This window comes from Lissotriton helveticus, chromosome 3_1, assembly GCF_964261635.1.
Source record: "Lissotriton helveticus chromosome 3_1, aLisHel1.1, whole genome shotgun sequence".
NCBI classification, from domain to species: Eukaryota; Metazoa; Chordata; class Amphibia; order Caudata; family Salamandridae; genus Lissotriton; species Lissotriton helveticus.
In genome coordinates, this window is record NC_136061.1 from 307,036,292 (window position 1) to 307,056,721 (window position 20,430).

Here is a 20,430-nt window from a genome sequence, read left to right on the forward strand (position 1 = left end):
TGGTACCGGGACTTGTAAATTCAAGCACGTATTGTGCTGGCGGCCTTCAGCACTGAACATCTCTTTTGTATCTTGTCTATACTAACTACGGAACTCTAGAGCCCATTGTGTGAGCGTTCTGTTGCTATGGTTACTTGAGGTCTAAGAACGATAATGAAGACAACTCAGAAATCCCTCAACACAATTGGTATGGCGACTGAAACTTTAGTTGCTAGGCCATTAACCATTGCTGGCTGTGCCCTCGCCTCTTTCCAGAGTTTGCAGAAGCATGTCAGCGGGCCTGGAGTAAGATTCACACCTGCATCTGTACTGAAAACAGCGGTGTCATGCCCTTCGACTGCTACGTCTCTCAAATGAACATGAAAAGGTGCAGCCATTTGAAGTTGTCCGCAAGCTTATGATGGGCGCAGCCCATTCAAAGGTGATTTCAGAGCAGACTTACAGATTCTGGGGCGCCGTGGCTTCCACGACCCGCATGGGCTGGCTTGGCATTAGAGACGGTCAGAAGGTAGGCAGTATCACTCTCCTCTTGTTTACTTTCCTTGTTTCCACCTTTCTTTTTCGGTCTAGTCAAGACCTTTTGGTTTTACTATACTTATCACTATAATATAGTTACTTATAGAGGCTTTCTCCCAGCCCTCTTCATTCATTGGTCTTTTATTGTGTCACTCGTTTTCTTCTGCCCTTGGCAGCTTCCAGCAAGGGCCAGTGGGTCAGCTCTCTTTACCTATTGGCTGACTTCACTGTGGGTGACCACTTCCTGCTCTTTCTCAAGGAGCACAGCAGCACGCAAAGTAGTTCACTATCGGGCAGATTCATGAAACGAAAACCGGCTCGCAAGGGGCCAGATTCTCAGAATCTGGCCCTTTGGGAGCGCAATTTTTGCATTTGGGATTCATCGTCATAAATGCAAAAATCGCTATTACAGAATTTGCATTTTAGCGAGGAATTGCATTTAAGGAATCTCTATTTGAGATTCCTTAAATGCAATTCATTAACCAATTTTAAATTGCGAATTCGCAATATTTGGCCGCTATTTACCACGAAGTCAGATTTCGTGGTAAATAGCGAAAAAAATAGAAAAAAGCACTTTAGTGCATTATTCTCTGTTGCATGTTACACACACACATGTCCTTTGGACATGTGTGTGCGCAACACCTGTATAATGTTGCATTTCAGGGGTGCTACAGGGTGTCCTTTGGACACCCCTGGCACCCTTGAAATCGCATCCTTATTTGCGATTAGCAAATTGCTCATCGCAAATAAGGAATAACTCTCCTGTGGCCCATAGGAATGAATGGGGAGTTATTCCTTATTTGCGATGAGCAATTTGCTAATCGCAAATAAGGATTGTGTAGGAATCGCAATTTAATTAGCAATTCCTACATGAATCCCGTTTTGCAAGTCCTTAATAGCGATTCCTTATGAATCGCTATTAAAGACTCGCAAAACGGCCCTTTCATGAATCTAGCTGAGAATGCTAGAGGACACTGTAGCAACGTGCGTATTTTGAAAATGGTTGTCCTTAAGGCAATTTTTCTTCATTTAAAAGGCGAGGGCCTGGCAGCTCCCCCAACAATAGCATTTTACAAAGGTAATGATAAAATAAAACAAACGTTGGCAAAACGAAAAGGATGGCAGCCAACACTAGACCTGCTGGGGTTGCCAATGGTTATGCTGAGCCTGACACCATCTCCAGGAATTCCTAGCCACTGGCCTCTGAATAGCAATCATATGTGAATGCCATGGCGGCTTTCTTATTTCGCTTTCTGGAACATCATTTTTATTCATTATTACAGTGTTGACTGCAGACTTAATTGTCTCACTACTCTTAAATATGAGTTGTTTTCATTGCTCAGCTCCATCATATTCAGGTGAAGGGTAAATACAATGGGCAAAATGTGCAAGAAAGTGACTCAGCATGGCATTGCGAGGCATTTGGCTGCGCTGCACTGAGTCAATTTCAAAACACAGGGATGCATCATATTTACAATAATATGTCACATCCCTGTGCTTTCCCCTGCACTGGCGCACAATTGGCTGACATGTGCCAACGCAGGCACCCTTGCACCATGGTGCATGGATGCCTGCGTTGCAGGGAGATTGTTTTTGTGCAGGAAAGCACACCTTCCTGGCACAAAAACAATCATGAGAGGTGCTTTCCTCTTTCTAGGTGTGCTGCAGAATGCAGCACACCTAGAAAGAGGAAATAAAACGAGGGAAAATTACAACATAGGTTTCTGACGCATTCCCAGGTGTACGATAGGTTGTAAATCTGGGAATGTGGCAGAATCCCTAGGTGTTGTGGGAACACCCAAAGCAACACCCATGGAACGCCCCATTCACGCAAAGTGCTGCGAGAAAAAGGGGCCGTATTTACAAGGAAATGAAAATCCATGCAGAGTGGCTTAACGTGTCCTGGTAAATATGGCGCAGCAAAACGCGCTGCTGGTGCATCACAAAAAGTGACGCACCAGCGGTGCAAGGGATTTTAAACATTCCCCAATATGAAGACAATTGTTTTAATCCAGGTTTCAAAACATAGGGCCTTTCTCAGGACCAGATAATTGTAATCCAATGATGCCTCAGTGGTCTGTAAAGCAATATTATTTGAGCTGTAGCCGAAGTGTTTCTGGCCATCAAATAAGTCATACTAACTTAGGGTAACCAGACTAAATATCGCAGTTTTTATATCAAAAGGCCATAATATCGACTCCAAAATATCGAGAGGACAGAACATGGAATAGGCATAATATAGTTGGAAATAATATCGACATGTAGGTTTGTAATAACGAATGTCATTATATCAAATTTTATTAAATCGAACTGTGTTATATTTTAGTATATGTGTAAAAAGTATATAATATTTTTTTAATGTATGTTACAATTTTTTTAAGATGAATTTTCTGTTAATTATATTTTTTGCATATAGTAGTACTGTAGCGAGTTGTGGGTTTATAGGGGAATAGGGTGGGAAGTAATTTAATTTAAATAAAAAATAATAATAATTTATGAATGAATAATTTATTGTTTGACGATTAATATTGTAAATACATTGTTGCATATATTAGTTCCGTAGCGGGGTGTGGGTTTTTAGGGGAATAGGGTGGGAAGTAATTTAATTTAAATACTATTTAACAAAAAATAATAATAATGTATTGCTCAATAACTAATATTGTTAATACATTTTTGCGTATATTAGTTACGTAGCAGTTGTGGGTTTATAGGGGAATAGGGTGGGAAGACATTTCATTAAAATTACAAAAATTAATAATGTAATAATTCATAATTTATTGTTTAATATTTAATATTGTTAATTAATTTGTGCATATATTAGTTCCCTAGCAGGTTGTGGGTTTAGAGGAATTGGGTGGGAAGTAATTGAATCCAAATTTTAAAAAGTAATAATTTATTAATTGATAATTATGTAAATTGTGTAATTTTATATTAATTAGTCATGTATTATATATTATTTGTTAATAACTAATGCATTAATATGTTAATGATGCATATTTTTTAGGAGTATGTTGAGTGTTTATAGGGGAGTACAGTGTGTATTAGATTAATTAAAAATTATTTTATATTAATATGTATATAATATTTAATCAGTTATTTTATACTGTTAATTGTGTTAATTAATTTAGATATCATTTTATTGTTACTTGTGATTAGTCAATTAATTAAATGTTAATTAATTATGTTAATTTATTCATATTTTAGACTATTGGAGGTGAGGTTTATAGAGCAAAATAGTAGGAGGTAAATTACATTTAAATAATTAATTATTTGTTAATTAATTTTAATTAAATTGTAGGAGTGGGTCTACTAAATTATTCTCCTACGCTATCCAACACTTTCACTACTGTTGCACTCAGCGGAGCGGGAATAGTAATTTTCACATTCCTGATATCCAACACTTTCCCTACTGTTCTACTCACTGGAGCGGGAATATTAATTTTTACCCTCCCGCTATCCAACAGTTTTTCTCCTGCTTTATTGTCTTGAGTGAGGATAGTAATTTTTACCCTCCCGCTATCCAACACTTTCCCTACTGTTCCACTCACTGGAGTGGGAATTGTAATTTTTACCCTTCCGCTATCCCACACTTTTCCTACTGTTTTATTCTCTGGAGTGGTAATAGTAATTTTTACCCTTCCGCTATCCAACAATTTTCTTACTGTTTTATTCCCTGGAATGGGAATAGTCATTTTTACCCTCCCGCTATCCAACACTTTCCCTACTGTTCCACTCACTGGAGTGGGAATACTAATTCTTAACCTCCCACTATCCAACAGTTTTCCTACTGTTTTATTCTCTGGAGTGGGAATAGTAATTTTTACCCTACCACTATCCAACACTTTCCCTACTGTTCCACTCACTGGAGTGGGAATAGTAATTTTTACCCTTCCGCTATCCAACAATTGTTCTACTGCTTTATTCTCTGGAGTGGGAATAGTAATTTTTACCCTTCCGCTATCCAACACTTTTCCTACTGTTTTATTCTCTGGAGTGAGAATAGTACTTTTTACCCTCCCGAATGCCTTTTGGGGCATAGGGCCCCCGAAGGCATTCTCCGCCTGTCTCTTTGCGGCAGGAACTCCGCCGCAAAAGACAGGCATCATAATGCCCACGGCGGTGCCTGCACGGCACCGCATCTATTGACTTGCCCTACTGTTCCACTAGTTGAAGTCGGAATAGTAATTTTTATCCACCCACTATCCAACATTTTCCCTACTGTTCCACTCACTGGAGTGGGAATAGTAATTTTTACCCCCTACTATCCAACATTTTCCCTACTGTTCCACTCATTGGAGTGGGAATAGTAATTTGTACCCACCCCCTATCCTACATACTCCATACTTTTGCAGTTGTTGTAGTGTGAATACTATTTATATTAACTACGCTATGCAACGTTTTTATGATTTTTCCATTTAATGTAGTGTAAAATATTATTTTGCAGTAAACATATTAAGAATAGTATTTAAATTATTGTATATTATTTATTTTTAAATGTATATAATGTTTATTTATATATATGTAATTATATTTTTAATAATGTTTTAAATATGTTATAATTAAGAATTGTAATTATTTTTTATTAATATAATAACAGGAGTCATAGAATGATAACAAGACACGGCACCTAAACAGCACTCTACCTATTCCTCCCACCCTGTGCTTCTCCACTCTCTCTCTTTCTTAGCCACTGTGGGAGTTGGGAATCAACAACCGCGCGAGAGACAATCGAACAGAGATTGGGGGGGACGGGGGAAAAAAACGAAAGGCTACCCACAAGAGAGCATGAACACACTGCCAGAACTGAGCAGCCACAGTCAGAAGTATTAAATGCCAAGATGAAGGACTTATGGTATTTTCGATTTGACCCCCCCCCCAGGGCGTCTTCTTTTTCTATTTGTCTGTTACGCAATTTCTTCCCATGTATATGTCACGCACCATGTAAATATAATTTTCAATAAAAAAATTACTGAAAAAAAAAACTATTTAAAAAAAATTAACATTATATTTATTATCTTTACATTTTAAGCTTTTTTATATTATGTTAACTATATTTTACTTAATTGTGTTTAATTACTTTCATATTAGTTTTAATACATTTTTAAAAATCGATATTTTAGTTATCTATATTTGTAACAACAATATTTTGTACTCGATATTTTAGTACTTACCTGTTTGTAGATAGGGACTCAATATTATGTCCCTCGATATTTTGGCTTCCATATTATGGTCCCTCGATATAGTCACTGATGCCTAACTAAGGGGACAATTATGATGGCGGGCGGACAAAGTCCGCCTGCCATCGCTGCTGCAAAAGGGACCGCCCGCCATAGGTGCGGCGGTCCCGCAAAACGAATTAGGATGCGCCCGCCACACTGGCGGGCGCATCCTGTATGTTTACATTGCGGCAGGTGTCAGCACCCGCCACAATGTAAGAATACAAGTTTTGCATGTGTATGTACAACATGGCAGGCACCGTGCAGTGCCTGCCACCTTGTACATGCACATGCAGGGGGGCACCATAGGTACCCCCACGTGCAGCACCCCACCCCGTACCCCCACCGGAGACCCGCATAGGGTCTACGGGGGGGTAGGTCTTAGTTGTGAATGAGAAAAAACAAGTTGAGCATTTAGGCCCAGATTTACTAAGGCTTTGCACCGGTACAAAGCGATGCAAGGGTCTTGCAAGAGTGTTTACAAACCAGTGCAAACATTTGTTTGCGCTGGAATGGTGCCATTTTATCAGTAAAAAAATAGCTTTGTGTTGCTATTCGTCAGTTTATATCACTAACACTACACTGGCAGATCAGACCAAATACCCAAAGGTTTTGACAGAAAACCCAGTCTGCTAAAATAGTCAGATAGGGCTTTGCATCAAAAAACATAACGCCTTCTTGAAGTAGATGTATTCACAATATATATATTTTTATTGTTTTTTAAATAAGTGAAAAGGTACAGTATTACAATTGTTGTATCTCTTCACATGAAATTATATGCAATGAAGAACGTACAGTGGAATAAAGTCAAGTACATTGGACTAGAACTGCTCACTTGTAGGGTGGGACCTCTGTCTAAGCAATGCTCAACACTCCGTCCATCATCCCCTTTGGTTTTGCTTTGTTTGCCCTAAGTTGGCAGGCTATGCCCCGACGTGGGTCACTTGCTCACTTTGCCACTGGATTCAAGCTACCCTGGCTGATGACGGCTGATTAGCCAGAAACTGGTCCCAGGATGTTTGTTCCCGGTCCAGGGAAGACATGGCTTTGCAGTTCGGGCTGGACTGTTCCCAGGAGGCACAGGGTCGGGCTGATTTGCATATGGCCATGTCTGAACTGAGGTGGCGGAGTGAGCTAAAGAATGATGATGGATTAAACCCAGATCAGTTGACTGGGGGTGAGTGCTTGCAATGCTCATCACTCCGTTCACCATCCCCTTTGATTTTGCTTTGTTTGCCCTAAGTTGGCAGGGTATGCCCAGACGTGGCTCCCTTGCTCACTTTGCCAATGGATGCAAGATAGCCTGACTGAAGACGGCTGATTAGCCTGAAACCGAACCCAGGATGCTTGTTTCTGGTCCAGGGAGGACATAGCTTGGCAGTTCGGGCTGGACTATTCCCATGAGGCACAGGATCAGACTGATTTACATATGGCCATGTCTGAACTGGGGTGGCGGAGTGAGCTGAAGAATGATGATGGAAGAAACCCAAATCAGTTGACTGGGTGTGAATGCTTGCAATGCTCAACAATCCGTCCATCATCCCCTTTGGTTTTGCTTTGTTCGCCCTAAGTAGGGAGGGCACGCCCAGACGTGGGTCCCTTGCTCCCTTTGCCACTGGATTCAAGCTAGCCTGGCTGATGACGGCTGATTAGCCAGCAACTGGTCCCAGGATGCTTGTTTCCGCTACAGGGAAGACATGGCTTGGCAGTTCGGGCTGGACTGTTCCCATGAGGCACAGGGTCAGACTGATTTGCATATGGACATGTCTGAACTGGGGTGACGGAATGAGCTAAAGAATGATGATGGATTAAACCCAGATCAGTTGATTGGGGGTGAGTGCTTGCAATGCTCAACACTCCGTCCATCATCCCCTTTCTTTTTGCTTTGTTCGCCCTAAGTTGGCAGGGTATGCCCAGACGTGGGTTCCTTGCTCACGTTGCCACTGGAATCAAGCTAGCCTGGCTGATGAGCCAGAAACCGGTCCCAGAATGCTTGTTTCCAGTCCAGGGAAGACATGGCTTGGCAGTTCGGGCTGGACAGTTCCCATGAGGCACAGGATCAGACTGATTTGAATATGGCTATGTCTGAACTGGGGTGGTGGAGTGAGCTGAAGAATGATGATGGATTAAACCCAGATCAGTTGACTGGGGGTGAGTGCTTGCAATGCTCAACACTCCATCCATCATCCCCTTTGGTTTTGCAGGGCCTCACTCTTGCTCAAAACTCCGGGGTTCCGAACAAGAGCCCTGCCTTTATAAAGGCATCAGTGTTACGGGCTACAGGTGGACAACCCCCTCTCTAGGGTCTTGCAACCGTGGTGAAGCTATGTGCTAAAAGACCAAAATGATCCCACCCAGCCTCCTTTTCAGCTGCCAATTCAAATTAAAATATTTTAATCGCCCTTCATTTTCTGTCAGACTTGCTTTGCTGGCCCCTCCCTCGGCCTAATCGCTGCATCTGCACGATAACAGAGATATGAAAGGGCTCTGCCCCTGCATCCCTGCATGAATGGAAAGCAGGGTATCCTACAGGGCTCCCAACAAATGAAAGAATGACCTCGCATTACAATAGGCACTGCTCACCAGGGGCCTCATTTATGAGGCTGTGCGCCACTTTTACGCCGCCGGTGCGTCACTTTTTGTGACGCACCAGTGGTGTAAAAAATGCGCCTAGTTGCGCCATATCTAGGTAGATGCGTCACTTTGCAAACCCCTGCGCCACATTATACCTGCGCCAGGTATAATGTATGCAAGGGGGGGCGTATTGACGCAAGGAAGGGTCGTAGAAGTGACGCAGTGAAATCTATGAGATTTCACTGCGTCACTTTTAGGACACAAATCCGTCAATTTCTTACGCCTGCCTCACAGCAGGTGTAAGACTGACGCAGGCCCTTTCACATGGGCCTTGCCCCATGTGAAAGGAAGCATTACTGGAGTTGCGTCACTTTTGCGACACACTCCAGCAATGCGTCACTTTTGCGCTTACAGATACGTCAGAAATACTGACGTATCTGTAACTCCTTGCGACATGATGCGTCATACATTAAATATGACGCATCAGCAATGTCGCAGGGAGTGCGCACTGAGAAGTGACACATCACTGCTTTCACGCAGCGATGCGTCACTGCTCATAAATGAGGCCCCAGGTATGAAGGGAAAGGGAGAGAAGAGCAAAGAATGGAAGGAGAGGTGATATATGTTTACGATTCTCGTTAATTGTTTTATTCCTACAAGCAGAAGTTAGGCAGAGTTAAACAGACATTAGCTCTAGCTGCAAGAGAGCATAAGAGAGGAGTGTCTTTTTTCATTTGTGTAAATTACGAGAAACAAAGGAATAATAAATAATTGAGGCAGTAACAGAGAAAGCAGAGAATTGAAGGGGTGGGAATGGAAGGAGGATTGCCTGTGCTGAATGCGGGCCCCTTAATGGGCTGGCACTCCCCTGAACTGTTGGGGGCCCGTCAGTTCCGCAGGGGCTACAAGGGCCTGTGTTACGCCCCTGCACAAAAGGTGAAACAGGGTAAGAGGGGGGAGAACTGTAATGAATAGCAGCACATGTAGGGAAGAGGTCAATGTTAGAAGGGCAGAACCAGCGAAATGAGAGTAGAGGTTAGAGAGATGAAACAAAGACTAAAGAATGGGGGGGGGGGGAGAAGCGGACGTGAAGGGGGCAGAACCAGTGGAAAAAAGATGAGGCGAAGGTAAAGATGAAAGGTAAAAGGCAGTGCTTGGATAGGAGAGGTAAACTATCAGGAACATTTAAATGGTGAGTGGAGGAAATGGTGAGGGGTGGATATAAGAGGGCAGGGCCTTGAAGAGCAGGTAAGAGGCTGGGCGAGGTATGCAGTAAAGAGGTAGATGTTAAAGAGGTAGACACAGTGAGAGAAGGGTAGAGGCTGGCGAGAGATGAGAGGAAGTGTATAGCAGGGAGGTGAGAGGTGGATGTAATAGAGGCAGAATCAGTAAGAAAAGTATGATACAGTAGAAGACATGAGGTGAAGTATAGAGCATTGAAGGGAAATGTGTTTGTAAGAGAGGCACAGGGAGGCAAGCTAACAGGCTAGGGTTAGTCAAAGGAGAGAGGTGGGTGTAAAGGGGTCAGACGAGCAATAAAAGTTGGAAGGCAGGAGGGATAGGTGAGAGGTGATGGGCAGTACATGGATGGGAGATATAGATAAATGGAAGATGTAGATTTAAAAAGAACTATTAGAAGACCCTAAGCAGAGAAGGGAGAGGGAATGGTGAGAGGCAAATGTGGAAGGGCAGAATCAGTGAGAAAAGTAAGAGGGAGGAGATGTGGTGAGGTGTAGAGAGTGGAGGAAAGAGGTCGATATAAGAGAGCCCGATTCAGAAAGGGAATTTGACAAAGCTAGGGGAAAGGGGAGGGATGCAGGTAAGAAGGGAAGAATCCACAGTTAGAGGCTGCGGAAGAGGTGACAAGTACAGTACATTAAGAGTACAGCATGAAGGGGAGAGGTGAAGAGTAGGGTATGGAAAAGGGATGTGGATATAAGAGAGGCAGTGCCAGAAAGAATAGGTGAGAGACTGGGTGGAATGATGAGAGGTAAAGGGAAGAGCATGAAGGGGAAAATGGATTTAAGAGTGTCAGAACCAGCGAGAGAATGTAAGAGGCCTGCGGATAAATGAGACATTGAGAGATGAGCATGTAAGTTGAGGTGGTTGTAAGAGGGGTCAAACAAGCAAGAGAACGTAATAGACTGGACAGCATGTGAGGTGGAAAGTACAGCATAGAGAGGAGAGGTAGATTTCAGTAGGCAGAATCAGTAAAATAAAAAAAGAGGGTGGAGGAGAAATAAACATGTCTTTGAACTAGTGTGCTGCTACATGCAGTGAGCCTTCTGCCACCAATTGCAATTCCCTGTCTATTTATTTTCCATGTAAAAAATGTATTTAGTTTTAGGATGTGTGTCTTCCTTTCCAAAGATTTGGATCTTGAACCAATCTTTATCTGCCTGCAGAATTTTAGCCTGCTCTGTTTGCACTCTTATTCCTCTATTTAAGACCTCCAGATCCCAGTGGGACCTTTTTTGCTCATGTCCTGCCTAGACATCTTGAGATCTTAGCTCATGCCCTGCCTGGCCTCAGAAAACGGTGGTAGGGGGATACCACAGGCCCACCGGGGAACCGTAAGCCCAGCCTGGCAAAACATACCACCCCAGAAGTTAGTGCAGGCCCAATGCCTTGGAGTAAGGCCTGCGGACGAGCAGACCTGGATGCATGAAAGGGATTGTAGGGAAGGGAGTCGAATTCCTCAGCCCCAGTATTTAAGTTCTGTCATGTACAGTCCCATGCTGCTTGAGGCTCCCTCTACTGACCTGGCTATCTGCCCTGCGGTGAGGCTGAGATCATGAGTGGAGACCCTGGTGGAGGCCTGCTCCGACATGGCTAAACTCATCTGAATACCAGAGTTGAGACTGAATGATCGGGCCAATTGGAGGGGAGTGCAAGGCCGGCCTGGACATTATTACTCTGTCTCGGAATTTTACTCATGCACGAATTTGGAAACAAATAGTGCATCGGATTAAAAATATCAGTTTTAGAGAGACCTAGGCCTAGCTTATCCATCCAATTGGATTAATGTATTGTATTTCCACATAACAGAGCTTTAAAAAAATTGTACTTATTTTATTAGGGTTTTTATGTGTATTGTTAGGCATTTTACAGCTATCAACACTAGATCAGTAGCTGTTTCAAGAATGCCAGGAAATTAATTGAAGTCACTTCCTTTGAAGTCACTTCCTGTGATATTACATCTCATGGAAATTGGAGGGGCCTCGAATGTTTTGGTTCTGCCCGGGGCCCAACAAATCCTAGGACCGGCCCTGGGTGGAGGGGTGTGGTGTAAGTCTGTGTTGAGTGGAGAAGTGAGGAGTCTGCATAAGAGGGGGATAGAAATGTTTCTGGACTTGGGCAGAGTGTTGGTGAACAAGGTTTGGATAGGGTGAGTCTAGGAAATGGTAATAGGGGCCTGGGAAGTGAGAAAGGGGCTCAAGGAGTTGGGCAGTGCTTGTTTCGGATGAAGGATAGGGAGTTATTCCATTCACCCAAGAGATACAACCGATCAGCTGACCTCTCTCTGGCCACCATTCCACTCATCTACAAGACCAGAACGGGTGGAAAGTCCTTCTCCCACTTCGCAGCCAAGGCCTGGAACGACCTCCACCTCCGGTACGTCCCTACACTGCTCCCAGTTCAGGAAGGACATCCAGACCTGGCTCTTCGGATGACACTACCACTCAAAGGAGCCGGCCCCCTTCCTCCCAAGCACCTTGAGACCCTCGCGGGTGAGTAGCTGTGCTTTACCAACCCTGATTGATTGACTGATTGAGGTATTAAGGATGAAGCGTATCATCCTGGGGTTTTTCCTCTGTGGTCCATAAACTATCCCAGAATTTCGCTATCAGTGAGTGCTGAGACCTTTCTCTTCTCTCTGTGTAGGCCTTTACTTCCTGCTTGGGCCCATCTCCTAAATGTATTGGTTCAATATATTGTGGCTGGGGTGATTGGTGATTTCCAGGTGCTCGTGATTGCCTGTTTAGCCATCAACAAACTGCGGTCCAGGAAACAGGCAGACGCTTTACGGCGTTTTGAGCTGGGAGAAAAGCCCAGGGCTTCCACCTGCCAGGTTTGTTAAAGGTGCACCCCTATGTATGTAGAGAGCATGCAAAAAATATGACTCCAATACTTAGGGGCATATTTACGTTGCCTGGCGCATCTCTGCAAATCTGCAGAAATGCGCCAGGAAAGATACGGCACGCAAGTTTATCCTTGCGCCACCAATGATGCGCAGTATTTACAATGCAGCGCACCATGACATAGGAATAAACAGATGCGTGTCGCATCTTATGCGTAAAGTTGGCGCAGTGCTGAAGTTGTGTTGCGAGCGGCACGCAACTCCAGCACTGTTCCAACTTGCCCTATTTCTAACGTGGTGCGCCAAGCCTTACGCCTGCTTCAAGCAGGCGCAGGGTTTTGACGCATCAGCGTTGGGAAAGTAACTCAGTGAAATCTTGTAGATTTCACGGAGTCACTTTTCACGGGCGTTCCTGCGATGGAACGCCCCCCCCCCTGTGTGGACACGCCCACATGAAACCTGACGCAGGTTTCATGTGGCGCAGGGCCTTACACCGTGACGCATCTCCATAGATGCGTCATGTTGTAAATGCCTCGCAGGGATGCGCCACGTTTACGCCGCCTTGCGTGACGCAACAGCGGCGTAAACGTGGCGCAAGGGGCTTGTAAATATGCCCCTTAGAGAGGGAGAGGCAAGCCCATAGCATATGATGGAGGTCTGAGTTTCCAAATGTGCAGCAGGGTCAAGAGCTCAGTGCCTCTGCAAATATTCTATGGAGTCTATTCGGGGAAAGATACGGCTGGTGTAATATAAAGAATTGGATCAATTAAAATCTGGTAGTACAGAAGATCATGTGGGGGTAGTTCAGAACTCTTCTCGAGGTAGGTTTTAACATTGTTAAATGGTAACCAAGACGGCAAAGTGGAAACGGTCCAAGTATTCTAAGGCTTAAACAACGCTTTAATAGGCAGCTTTTTATAGGAGAATGGAGACACACTCGAAGCTCTGGACCTCTTGGGCTTCATATAGAAATACAGGTTTGAGAAGTGATGAGTGTGTACTCCATAGAAGATCACAAAGATTCTTATCAGGAATAATATCCGTTCTTTCAAGTCTGTTTACAGAGGACAGGACTATTTCTAGTTGCAGAATAGCATCTTTATTATTTTTTGTGGAATTCCGCATAGTCCCAGGCTATGACTTAACCCGTAAACCAATCCTGACTGACTGGGAGCAGGGACCGAACGCGGAATTAAGCCTAACATAACCTAAAGAAGAACTTCTGCTCCTGGAGTACCTTGGATATTACAAAAATTGGGAACTATAATTATATATCCTATATATATGAAATTAGCCTTGAGAAAGCCCCGGCGCAACTCGCCAAGAGGGGGCGAAACACGTGTCGGCTGTCCATGTTCCACAAAAAATAATAAAGATGCTATTCTGCAACTAGAAATAGTCCTGTCCTCTGTAAACAGACTTGAAAGAACGGATATTATTCCTGATAAGAATCTTTGTGATCTTCTATGGAGTACACACTCATCACTTCTTAAATGGTAACCAAACCTTCTAATGGTTATGCTTAATCATCTTAAAACAATTATGTTAATTTTCAAAGTCCCTTGAAAGGCATCAATAATCCAATTTGTACTCAGAAATATGCATCCTTTTTATCATCATTGCTTTTATTTTTTTTTGTATTATAGGTTTAAATGTTTCACTAAAATACAGGTAGACACCACATTAGGACCGATACGGATATGGCATCCATATCGGTGCTATCGATGGGAACTTAGGGGCATATTATCAAGATAGGCGATAAAATTATCGCCGTTTTAGCGGCAGAAAACTGCCGCTAAAACGACGATAATGGGATTGATAATATGCTCTATGGAATTCCAATTGAAGCGCTTGTTAGATGTGAAGGACATTTAACATGGGCTTCAATTGGAATTCCGTAGAGCATATTATCAAGCCCATTATCGCTGTTTTAGCTGCAGTTTTCTGCCGCTAAAACTGCGATCATTTTATCGCCTGTCTTGATAATATGCCCCTTAATTGTTTAAAAAGAAATGCAAACATGCGCAACTATCTTTTTTTAAGTAAATGAATACCTTATTCATAGTCAGTAAAAACCTTTTAATAAATGCTGATAATTTTCAAAAGCAATTTGGCTGACAAGCCCAATGAAGCCACACTCAGGTAGATAAAACACTATAACAATAAGTGACTTTGCCTCGATCACCACGGCCTTTATTAGAACGGAACTCCCCACAGAGGGAGAAAGGAAGCTCCTTGATCTCCTCCTAATTGCTGCAGCCAAGTTAGTACTAGCGAACTGGAAATACACTACTAAAGCATCTTACAGTGGTTGGCTCAACTGGATCACCTACCTAAGAGGAGCCGATTCCCTAGCGAGAAGGTACTCATCCTGGAAAAATACCTCCATGAACCTATGGGAATCACTGGACAGGTGCTTGGACACCTTTGACCCACCCTAAAAACCTGGGCCCTCATTTATGAAAAGTGACGCATCGCTGTGTGAAAGCAGCGATGCGTCACTTCTCAGTGCGCACTCCTTGCGACATACCTGATGCGTCATATTTAATGTATGACGCATCATGTCGCAAGGAGTTACAGATACGTCAGTATTTCTGACGTATCTGTAAGCGCAAAAGTGACGCATTGCTGGAGTGTGTCACAAAAGTGACGCAACTCCAGCAATGCTTCCTTTCACTTGGGGCAAGCCCCATGTGAAAGGGCTTGCGACAGTCTTACGCCTGCTGTGAGGCAGGCGCAAGATTTTGACGCAACGGTGTCCTAGAATTGTCGCAGTGAAATCTCATAGATTTCACTGCGTCACTTCTACGACCCTTTCTTGCGTCAATACGCCCCCTTTGCATACATTATACCTGGCGCAGGTATAATGTGGCGCAGGGGTTTACAAAGTGACGCATCTACCTATATGCGTCACTTTGTAAATATGGTGCAACAAGGCGCATTGTTTACCCCACTGGTGCGTTACAAAAAGTGAAGCACCGGCGGCGTAAAAGTGACGCAAGGGCTCATAAATGAGGCCCCTGAACTCTTGAATTGAACTAAATGTTTTAGTCTCTGACACTGAGCTCACTGAAGCTGTTGGATCTACGATGTAATCTCTCTCTTTCTCTCTTTCTCTCTCCTTACTTATTCACTCTTTCCTCTCTTCCTACTCTACTCCCAACCTTCTACTACTGTATAACCAGCAAAAGGGGGCCATCCAAAGTATTTACTATGTACCACTTACCTTGTGCCACACAGGACGGCCTCCCATACGAAGCTATCCCTGTTTACTGTATGTATGTATGTGTATATATACCATAAATACAAATAAAAATAAAAAAATCTTTTTTTGCAAACATCAATCCCTCTTAAAGCGACATTAAAGCATAAACGTATTAACGCAATCGGTTTGCTAAATTAAAGTGGTTCCAGTCCATACAAATTTCAGCATTTTATCCAGAGTTAATAAGACAAGGGCAAGACTACTGATTAAAGCTCCATCTGTACTATTAAACATGCAGCCTTGACTGCTCTAAAAGTTCGTCTTTTTACGCAGTGAAAACCTGGAGCTAGCAGCTTGTTTCATTTATTAATAAAAACTAGGGAGCCACAAATGATACGGGCTAGAGATTAAGGGGCATACTTACTAATATTTCACGCAATAATGCTCAGTAAGGAAACTTGCTGCGCTGCATGAAAGGAAGAGAGCAGAAATGCTCCATATTTACAGAGATATGGAGCATTTCTGCTCTCATCTTGGGCTGGCACACGGTGTGCTACCTAGCACCAGCATAGGCACCCTTGCATTATTATTATATTCCTCTTTTCACATATGCTGTGGAATGCAGCACACATGGTTTCTGATCTTTACTCCTCTGTTGGGTGGGTGCACCATTTTGGTGCAAACCCAGGTATGTAAGTCTTTGCAAATCTGGGTTTGCATCAAAATACATGGGTGGATGCATGGGACCACCCATGCTCCACCCATGTAACACCCCCCCACACAAAGTAACAAAGGGCAGCAATTAAAGTTGCTGCACTGCGTGAAAGGGAGAGAGCAGAAATGGAGCCTATCTACTAAGATATGGCATATTTCTGCTGGCTCCTAACACTGGCACACTGTGTGCTGCCTAGCACCAATGCCATGGCACAAGAATGACTTCCAAGGAATGGATACCTTTCTTCACAAAAATGATCCTTAAAGGCGTTTTCCTTTTTCTATGTGTGCTGTAGAATGCAGCATAGAAAGAAGAAATAAAGATATTTCTCCTTGTTACACCTGTTTCAGAGAGACGTAACATTTTGGTGCAACCCCAGGTTTACTCACCTCAGTACATCTAGGATTGCATCACAGTCCATGGTGGATGCATGTCAACGCTCATGCCCCACCCATGGAAGGTCTCCCAGTGCAAAGTAAAAATCCTATGCAAAGCCATGCAAATCTGCTTTGTAAAACCCAATTAATATTTTGCAACATGCGTGTGCCAAAAAAGCAGAGCAACCACGATGTGAGTAAAATCTGGCTCTGATGGCCTCATTTATGAGGTTTGCTGCTGGACAGCGCCACAGGCCTTCCTAGTGCGCTGCTCTACTGCAAAAGAAAAGGGCAGGAACGCGCCATATCTATCAGATAGGGTGCATTCTTACCTTTTCCTCTGCACCAGCGCACAATGGACTGCCGTATGCCAACGCAGGCACCTCCACACCATGTTGTAAGGGTACCTGCGTTGCAGGGATGATTATTTTTGTGCAGGAAGGGAAACCTTCTTGGGCAAAAACAATCACAAGAGGATTTTTCCTCTTTCTAGAAAAAGGAAAAACGAGGAGAAATAAACATATTTCTCCTCGCTGTGCCTCCCATGGGAAGGCATAAGATTTTGGCACTGCCTCAGAGTTACATTTTCTCGTAAGTCTGGGGCAGTGACAAAAACATCTAAATTAATCAAAAAGGGGAGGGTAGAGGTATGAATGATAGAATCATCCTCCGGTGCAAATGTTTACAAACAATATGATTCTATCAATAGGTTTATGATTTTTATTTTTTATTTTGTTTAATAAGTGTAGTGAGATAAAGCACAGTGAGTATATCTGATCCTTGCGATTGACAAGGAAAAGCACTAAGGGGCATATTACCAAGCAAACGCGATAATTATCGCTATTGCTTGGTTAGAGACAAAAATTTACCGCTGAGCAGCGGCGAGTTTTATCTCAGATAAACCTTGGTATTACCAAGTGTTAGACCTGTCAGCCTTAGGGTGGTCTCCCCTACATTTTTGCCCTTTTGCCTCCCATTTTTACCTTACCTTTTGTTGGACTTAGGACTCTGGGCGCCTCACCGGATGTATGACGTTACAACGCATACTTTTACTCCGCATACCATTACAACGCGGTATTTACAACGAATACCGTTACAACGCATAGCGCTTTGGGGTGCTGGATAGTGGTAAGTATAATTTACTATTCTAACTCCAGTCCCCGTGGACCCTAGGGAAGGTGTTGGATAGTAAATTAAACTTACCTCTTATCCTAGAGCGCCCCCCAGCGCAATGCGTTGTAATGTCATGCGTTGTAATGCCCGCGTTGTAATGGTAGTGCGGAGTAAAAGTTGCGTCGTAACGGGTGTATACCGCCTCACCACTGCTAAACAGTGCTGAGGTGCAGGTGCTCTCCCCTAAAACCTTGTGAGGCTGGCATATCTGCCACAAGCCACTGGTACCACAGTAAGGCTTAATCCTCCATAGGCTAACATTGGGAACCTCCCCTTATGGAATAACTTCTGACAGGGACCTAATAAATCTATCATGTTTGGTCTTGTTGGACTCGGGGCGGGGAACCCTTTCCAATGATATATAGGGTTTGGGCACTACTACGCTAGGGATCCCACTTTTATAAAGGGGACCTTTTCCTGCCTACACTTAGATTAGGCTCTGCAGACTCCCCCCTCCTCTCTGCATACTGATAGCCTGCCTGGGTTGGGAGGTGGGAGTGGTCATTCACACCTTCTTCCCTGGGATGAGCTGTGATGGGCTGTCCACTGTAGCCTTAACGGCCTGTCTCTCGTCACTTTGACAGCTAGGTCAGGGAAGGCAGGGAACATACCAGAACTCCCTGGACTCTTCCAGAAGCCCCTGCCCCCAGACCCTTCCAGAGACTTCCACCACTTTCTAGCCCCTGGACTGTAGAATATATAAGGGAGGGTCCTGGCCTCACATTCTTGTTACACTGCTGGACCTGGAAGAATCCCTGCTGGAGTGAGGACTGCTGCGCAAGAGGATTGCCACTGGGAAGGAGGCTGACTGCTCCAAGGAACTGCTGCCCCACAACCTGCTGAGCTGCCCTACTGTCTGCTGATCCTGCCCTGCATGGGAGACTGCAACATCACCACCAGAGTGTCTCCACAACATCCCAAAGGAACTACTTTTCTTTGAACAGCATTTTAAAGAGTCTTCAACCTTTTAAAGATTGCCTTTTTGGGACTGCACCCTTTTTAAGCTAAAGGAAACTACCTGTCCTTGGACCACAGCGTTTTAAAGACTGCCCTTTGGAACAGCAACAACACTCTCAAGATTTGCCCTGCAACGCTGTGCCTGCTCTCAGCACTGCTTGCCCCGTGATCCTCCCAGGGCTCTGTGATTGCCTCTGCTTCTGGCGCAAGCCCACTGAAACTGGCCCTGAGGTCACCGCCACTGGGACCGGAGCGCGCTGTGTAGCGCTGAGAAGCGAAGAGCTGTGTGGCAGGAGGCTCCGTCGTTGCCCAGGACTTGGAGGCACTGTTAAGCGCTGTGCTAAAGGAGCGCTGTGTGGCTGTGACCCCCACCCGTGCAGCGCCTGCTGAGCCCAAGGCCCCAGGGGGAGAGGAGCCTCGCACCTGCGTCCGCAACCACCACCCCAGGTAACGCCTCAGTGCAACCAGGCTGCTGCGAAGGGGCGGGGTGCGGGTTGGCCGGGTACCTGGAGTGTGAGCTTTGTGCTTGGCTGGGAACCGTCCTTCACTGACTGGCCTACGGGGGCATAATTACTTGGTAATTGACACTGGGGCATTATTTAGCATTACCAGCAGCGCCTGGGCAGCCGCACTTCCTATGCTGGGAGCATCATTTCTATGAGAGGCACACTTATTACGCTACAAGGGAACTTTGGCCTAAGAACCTTCCCCCAGTGAATTTTGACCATAGGAACCTACCTCAAGTGAACTTTTGCCATCCAAGGACACTGTGAGAAAGACATTACCAGCAGGAGCCCTTGGCACACATGAGCTTTTGGTTATTTGATCAGGCCAGGGAACTGGATTTATTCTTATTGATTATTGATCTTGCTTGGAAACTGGAATCCTTTTTATTATTGATCAGGCCTGGGAACTGGATTCATTCTTATTGATTATTGATCTTGCTTGGAAACTGGAATCCTTTTTATTATTGATCTTGCCTAGAGCTGGATTTACCTACTTTTGGTTCTCGCATAATTTTTAGATAAAGAAATTCTTATACAAAACTGGTGTGGTGTTCCTCTTGAGAGTGTTTTTACTGTGTCATCGCCGTTGTGTGTTTGACAAATACTTTACACATTGCCTCTGAAGTTACGCCTTTGCTGCTCTGCGCCAAGCTACCAGGTCAGAAGCGGTGGTCCCTACTTGGACTAGGGTGCATACCCCTGCCAACTAGAGACCCCGGTTCTAACATTGGTGATCGAGCGGTGGGATAGGACTTGTGCTTGTGTAACACCACGCAGCGACGCAGTGTACACCGCAACCCTACACCTGACTCTATTGAATTTTTGTCTACCCTCTCCAATTGGCATTTTTGAATTTTTTTTTAAATTCTCCCTGACTGGCTGCTCTTTTTAAAAGTCCTTTTGCCTAAGTCTCATTTGGTTTTCTCTACAAACGTCTGAGGCCCCACCTAGCAACATGGAATTCGAGCTGGCCAATCTGGAAGTTTACACAGTGGCGCAACTCAAAGAGTTCTGCGAGGAGAAAGGGGTGCCCTTCAAGCGAAGCGCCAAGAAGGCAGAGCTTCAGAAAGCTTTGAGAGCATGGGTAACAGCCCACTCAGAAGTAGATGG

General features: G+C 44.3%; 1 protein-coding gene across 1 annotated transcript in view; it reads left to right on the forward strand.

Moving 5' to 3' along the window:
- Positions 1-397: 397 nt before the first annotated feature.
- The window catches only part of LOC144822953 (L-asparaginase-like), a 312,297-nt gene continuing 292,264 nt past the window's right edge, over positions 398-20,430 (forward strand). Inside the window, exon 1 of the mRNA XM_078681023.1 lies at positions 398-508. Within this exon, the coding sequence (XP_078537149.1) occupies positions 398-508 (111 nt within the window). The remainder of the gene's footprint in view (positions 509-20,430) is intronic.